This window comes from Megalobrama amblycephala, linkage group LG8 (genome assembly GCF_018812025.1).
Source record: "Megalobrama amblycephala isolate DHTTF-2021 linkage group LG8, ASM1881202v1, whole genome shotgun sequence".
Classification (NCBI taxonomy): domain Eukaryota; kingdom Metazoa; phylum Chordata; class Actinopteri; order Cypriniformes; family Xenocyprididae; genus Megalobrama; species Megalobrama amblycephala.
This window is the reverse complement of record NC_063051.1, coordinates 9372428-9379494: the sequence shown is the minus strand read 5'-3', so window position 1 is coordinate 9379494 and position 7067 is coordinate 9372428. Positions and strand designations below refer to the sequence as shown.

General features: G+C 36.2%; 1 protein-coding gene across 1 annotated transcript; it reads left to right on the top strand.

The window, feature by feature from the left end:
* eif6 (eukaryotic translation initiation factor 6) lies at positions 1–5957 on the top strand. The gene is made up of 7 exons (XM_048199116.1): positions 1–148; positions 834–975; positions 1876–1961; positions 2178–2353; positions 2547–2723; positions 5246–5427; positions 5601–5957. Exons 2-7 carry the CDS (start codon positions 869–871, stop codon positions 5608–5610), a joined length of 738 nt encoding a protein of 245 aa, XP_048055073.1. The 5' UTR covers positions 1–148; positions 834–868; the 3' UTR covers positions 5611–5957.
* Positions 5958–7067: the final 1110 nt, after the last annotated feature.

Here is a 7067-nt window from a genome sequence, read left to right as displayed (position 1 = left end):
AATCAAAACAAAGGCAGCAGTGTTTCTCATGACATGGGCTATCACGTACCGTAACGCGTTGACGTCACGTCAGCACGTCAGAGCGTCAGGGAAGTGAAGTGAACACGTGGTTTAGAGCTTTCCACGTTTCTCCACAGAGTGACAATCGGTAAATATAAGATTACTGTTGCAATTGTCATGAATTTTACTGTAGAATCATTACATTTAGGATGTAATATGTATTGTTAACCTGCGTTGACATTTGAGGTCACAGAATTGGTAGCGTTTAATGCCTGGAGAAGTTTAAATAACTAATTTTAGCCGACTGCTAACTACCTCGACTAGCGCTGTTTTAATTAAAGTTACGTACAAAGTGTTTAACCTGCAGGTTTTGCTGAGAATTACCTTATTTAATATTGGTACCCCAGAGACCTATATGCTTAAAAAAAAGTACGATTTAAAAAAATCTATATCTATAAAAAAAAGCTTTATCCTCTGTTGAGCCTAAAATAGCCTTGTGCTGTTTAGAATTATGATAATTCATTATAATAATTTTCTGTTGATATATGAAATATGTTTATGTTTCTATTATAGATCAAAAACTCGTTGTAGAGAAATACAATGAATGAAAGAAATCCAAATAAACATCTGGCATGTGTAGAACTTCCCAATGTCAACTTACAATACAATCTCAGATGTGTGTGTGTCAACTAATTTATATATTACTGTATATGTTACAGATGTTTGTTTTATAATCATGTTTTTGGAGTTTTCAGTAATATTTAGGATGTGATAATAAGAAAATTAATAAGAATAATTATTATTATCTCAATATAAATGTTGTTTCTCATCAGTTTCAGACAGCTTTGATCAGTTCTATAGCAGAAGAATGGCAGTCCGTGCGTCATTTGAAAAGAATAATGAGATTGGATGCTTCGCCAAGCTCACAAACACATATTGCTTGGTAGCGATTGGCGGTTCAGAAAACTTTTACAGGTAAGTACTGATTATATCCACATGCCCAAACATCTGCCCTTACTATATACAGCTCTGGGGGAAAAAATTAAGAGACTACTGAAAAATTTGCTGTTTCTCTGGATTTACTATTTATATGTATGTGTTTTAGTAAAATGCACATTTTTGTTCTATTCTATAAACAACATTTCTTACAAATTTTAAATATAAATTTAGAGCATTTATTTGCAGAAAATGACAACTGGGGTGGGTGTGAGAGACTGTGGGTTGTAGGCCTCTCCAGGCCTCTGCCTAACCATTAGAGGACCAGGTGTTGGGCAAAGCTGAAAACTGGACTCATCAGATCAGAATCAGGCAGATCTGTCTTTGTGAAAGACGCGTGACTCAGCAGTACAATACGATTCCCACAGGACAATGCTCCATGCCATACAGCCAGACCAATCAAGGTGTTGATGGAGGACCACTAGATCAAGACCAGCCGAATCTCGAAGTGGCATAAAGTCACCCAACACCAATGTGAAAGACTTATAGGGAGCATGTCAAGACACATGAAAGCTGTGATTGGAAATAAGGGTTATTCCAGCAATTATTGATTTCTGAACTCTTTCTAAGTTAAAACATTAGTGTCTTGTTGTTTAAAAATAAATATAAACTTGTTTTCTTTACATTATTCGAGCTCTGAAAACATGGAATCTTTTTTATTGTTTTGACCAGTAGTAATTTTCTGCAAATAAATGCTCTAAATGACGTTTTTACTTGACATTTGGAAGAAATGTTGTTAGTAGTTTGTAGAATAAAACAAAAATGTTAATTTGACTTAAACACATACATATAAATGGTAAATTCAGAGAAACTGCTAATTTTGCGATGGTCTCTTAATTTTTTTTTTTTTTCGAAATGCTTTTTGTTTTTTCCCCACAGTGTCTTTGAAGGTGAACTGTCAGAAACAATACCAGTTGTTCATGCTTCTATAGCAGGATGTCGAATCATTGGCAGAATGTGTGTGGGTAAGAGCATTTATCTAATCCAGTTTATTTTATGTTTGTATACATTTGTGCAGGATTAACACTATTTACTTTATGTTGATTAAAGTACAAGAACGTTTCAGTAAATAATGTAACCTTTTGTGAATATCAAGCTAGGTCAGATTAGGTCTTGCTACCTTTTTCTGTCCTCATACTTGATGTATAATAGATGTTGCGTGTGTCTGTCTGGGGATCCAGGAAATCGTCATGGTCTCTTGGTGCCTAACAACACAACAGATCAAGAGTTACAGCACATCAGGAACAGCCTGCCAGAATCCGTGCGGATTCAGAGAGTAGAAGAGCGTCTTTCTGCGCTGGGCAACGTCGTCGCTTGTAACGACTATGTTGCTCTTGTTCATCCTGACCTTGACAGAGTAAGAACATCCCTAATGGAAGACTGTCTGAAATCAGCACTTTCTCCAAACTGTAAATGGTCTTAATGGGTCTAAATGATTTCTCAACACTTTATATTTCTCTAAAAAGCCTGTAAAATGTGCTCCGTGAAACAATCAGACAGTTTTGGTTTGCATGTTTTTTGTATTAAGTTTAGGGCATTATTGTCCCCAGGAAACGGAAGAGATTCTTGCAGACACTCTAAAGGTGGAAGTGTTCCGGCAGACGATTGCAGAGCAGGTGCTTGTGGGTAGTTACTGCACCTTCAGTAACCAGGGAGGCCTCGTCCACCCCAAAACCTCCATAGAAGATCAAGATGAACTCTCATCACTCCTGCAAGTGCCTTTAGTGGTGGGTGACTGTTCTGTCATATCTGAGAATCAGTTGAAGAGCAAAAATCATATTGTCTTGATGAAATTCTACTGCACAACTGTTATATATTATACTCAAAATATATATACAAAAATATGGGGTCGATAAGAATATTTAACAAAGATGCATTAAATTGATCAAAAGTTACAAAGTATTTATATTTCAAACAAAGGCTGTTCTTTTGAACTTTCCATTCACACAGAACCACGGTTTTCACAAAAATATGAAGCAGCACAATTGTTTTCAACATTAAAGGGGAACTATTATGCAAAATTTGCTGATGTGTGTCCGCAGTGTGAGAGAACAACCAGCCTATAATGGTAAAAGTCCACTCACTCATTTTCACTCATTTTATAGTTCCCATAATTCAAAAGCCGTCTCTTCAAATGAGCTGACTCAGATTCCCCCCTACGCTGACGTCATTGTAGGGAGAAGCCCCGCCCATAGCCAGAGATGATCTGCCCTATTGGCATAGACACAACCCTGAGTGAGATGCACAGAGTCTGTCATTTCTGTATCCTCGCTGTAGCAGCTGGAGGTGTACTATGTCTGTGCCAAAGAGGCGTTGCCAAAGAAGTGTTGTATTTTAGGATGTACAAATGCACATAAGAGTCTCCATAGACTCCTGCCATCTGAGTCACTGAGGAGATCATGGTTAAATTTCATTTTCCGAGGAAAGAAAATCAGTAAAGTCTATACATTTGCACTTACACTTATACCAATCATTTTGCACCGGAATGCTTTACAAACGAGGGTATTTTCACAGAGGTTGATTCTAAAATATATAAGGCTGAACACCACTACTGACAGTTTCTGACATTTTCAGTGTGTGAGATTGTCCTGTTTTGTTGATGTCGATATGCCGAAGCATGAGCTCTTGAAGCTCCGCCCTCTTCTTGAAATGATCTGTGGGGTATTTTGAGCTAAAACTTCATACACACTCTTGGGACATCAGAGACTTATTTTACTTGTAAAAAGGGGCATAAAAGGTCCCCTTTAAAGGTGCCCTTGATTATGTTTTTAAAAGATGTAATATAAGTCTAAGGTGTCCCCTGAATCTGTCTGTGAAGTTTCAGCTCAAAATACCCCATAGATTTTTTTAATTAATTTTTTTAACTGCCTATTTTGGGGCATCATTATAAACGCGCAGATTTTATGCTGCGGCCCCTTTAAATCCCGTGCTCTCCGCCCACAGAGCTCGCGCTTGCCTTAAACAGTGCCTTAACAAAGTTTACACAGCTAATATAACCCTCAAAATGGATCTTTACAAAGTGTTCGTCATGCATGCGTCGGATTATGTGAGTATTGTATACTGTTATATTGTTTACTTCTGATTTTGAATGAGTTTGATAGTGCTCCGTGGCTAACAGGTAATGCTACACTGTTGGAGAGATTTATAAAGAATGAAGTTGTGTTTATGCATTATACAGACTGCAAGTGTTTAAAAATGAAAACAGCGACGGCTCTTGTCTCCGTGAATACAGTAATAACCGATGGTAACTTTAACCACATTTAACAGTACATTAGCAACATGCTAACGAAACATTTAGAAAGACAGTTTACAAATATCACTAAAAATATCATGTTATCATGGATCATGTCAGTTATTATTGCTCCATCTGCCATTTTTCGCTATTGTTCTTGCTTGCTTACCTAGTCTGATGATTTGGTTGTGCACATCCAGACGTTAATACTGGCTGCCCTTGTCTAATGCCTTTTATAATGTTGGAAACGTGGGCTGGCATATGCAAATATTGGGGGCGTACATAATGATCCCGACTGTTACGTAACAGTCGGCGTTATGTTGAGATTCGCCTGTTCTTCAGAGGTCTTTTAAACAAATGAGATTTACATAAGAAGGAGGAAACAATGGTGTTTGAGACTCACTGTATGTCATTTCCATGTACTGAACTCTAGTTATTCAACTATGCCAAGATAAATTCAATTTTTCATTCGAGGGCACCTTTAATAATAATAAGTAATGTGTCTTGAGCAGCAAATCAACCTATTAGAATGATTTCTAAAGGATCATGTGACACTGAAGACTGGAGTTGTGATGCTGAAAATTCAAATTACGTTTTAAAATGTATTAAAATAGAAAAGTTAAAATTGTAATGTTTCACAATATTACTGTTTTTATTGTATTTTTGATCAAATAAATGTATCCTTGGTGAGCAAAAGAGACTTCTTTCAAAAACATTTTTAAAAATCTTACCGACCCCAAACTTTTGAACAGTAGTGTAATTAATGGTGTTTGCTAAGACAAGCATCAGTATTATTTCTTATACTTAGTGTTAGTATATCAGTGTTTGTCTATAAATGTATGTGAAATTACTTAATTTTTGTAGACTAATAGGGACACAATTATTCACTATATAATCAAACCCTAGTCTGAAGTGGCTGTTGTGTTTTGGTGGAAACCCACATGTATGTTTGCAAGAAATTTAGTTCCTTTACACTGATGCTGGCTAATTGATAAACGTGTTGTTTCCTGTCTGAAGGCTGGAACGATCAATCGTGGTAGTGAGGTGATCGCTGCTGGTATGGTGGTGAACGACTGGTGTGCTTTCTGTGGACTAGACACCACGAGCACTGAGCTGTCCGTCATCGAGAGCGTCTTCAGACTGAGCGAAACGCAGCCCAGCGCCATCGCAACTACTATGAGAGACTCGCTCATCGACAGGTATGTAATGACAACTTCACATGAGACATCTCAGTCCAGAGGGCAGTACATATAATATATTTAAGTAAAAAATATTTATAAACCGAGGTGATTTTAAGCTAAAGACTAATATCTCAAAGTTTGAGGCATTAGGTCAAGGCAGACTAAACCTTGTTATTTCTTCTTTTTTTCAGTCTCACTTAAAACTGAAATGGTTTGGAAGTCTTTGGATATTTGCAGGAAGATGCCTGAATGGACCTGGAAGTCAATATGAAATGGTTTGAAGGCTGATTATGTCTCCCTTCAGTGAGAAACGCACTCTTGCCTTCATGCCATGAGGAAACGTGTTGTCATTGTAATATTCATGTATGAACTGCCTGTCACACTCTTTTTGTAAAATACCAAGATAAAAAAAACCTTGTTGATCAGCTGCTTTTATCTAAGTCAATCACTTCACAGACCACTTCAAATAAAATAAGATCACGTTCTTTAAATGGTGAAAAATGTAGAATTTGGTTCCTTGCAGCATCAATAAAGCTGTGCATGATCAACACAGACTGATTTATTAAGCAAAAATCATTTAACTTACGTAGTAGGTCTTATTAGTGATTCTTATGTAGTAATGGTTATACAGTTTGATGAACAATAAAACAAATGGAATGCAGCCAATTATGAACTCAAAGTAAAACATGAACTACATTGTTTTATAATGTTTCCTGGGTGCACTTATAATGTTAGTATGATTTTTACATAAAAAAATCAATTTATAAATAAAAGGCATTTTTCCTTCACTGTTACAAAAACACAAACTGACACAAAGAAGCAAACCCCCCAACTAAGAGAAATACTGCTCAACCACAACAACTAAACCTGTTAATTCTCAAAAAGAACAGTAAACAAATGACAGAAATGAAGTCAGTGTTGTTAGAGATGAGAGATGTAATGTCTTTTCAGTTGATTTTATCTGAGGCGGTGGCTGAAGTCTGTTTCAGTTCTTGTGTTTCTCTTTCCTTCAGTGAATCTGCTTATCATCAGGGGCCTCGTGTATAAAACTTTCTGTAGATTTCATCCTAAAAGTGTGCGTATGTATGCATAAAAGCCAGATTTTCCATACGCACCAAAGTTTTCAGATTTATAAAACCATGCATACACCAGAACCTGTGCAAAATTATCTAAAAACCAGTCGGCAGAAGATTGTGCGTACATGAACCTCCACCCTGTCTCCTCCCCGAAATCACCATATATGGAGCTTACAATGCCTAGTTTTACTATGCATTACATCATCTGCATATCATTTCCATGCATATTCCCATCCACCTGACACTGTTTAACTGGACAAGACATTAGGAAAATATGACAATAAATGCCGTCACATTACATTGCCTTGTAATGCCTCTCGTTGTCTTATTTTAGAAAAAAAAATGTGTTTGTGTGTGTGTGTATATATATATATATATATATATATATATATATATATATATATATATAATACTGTTCTTTCAATGAAGAGTTTTTTTTCTTGAAGAGTTTTTTTTTCTTTTTCAAAATCAAATTTATGCAATTTTGCCTATAAAACTATAAAAAGCAATTTGCTAGCAACCGCTGTTTTTAAAGGTGCCCTAGAATTTAAAATAGAATTTACCATGGCATAGTTGAATAAT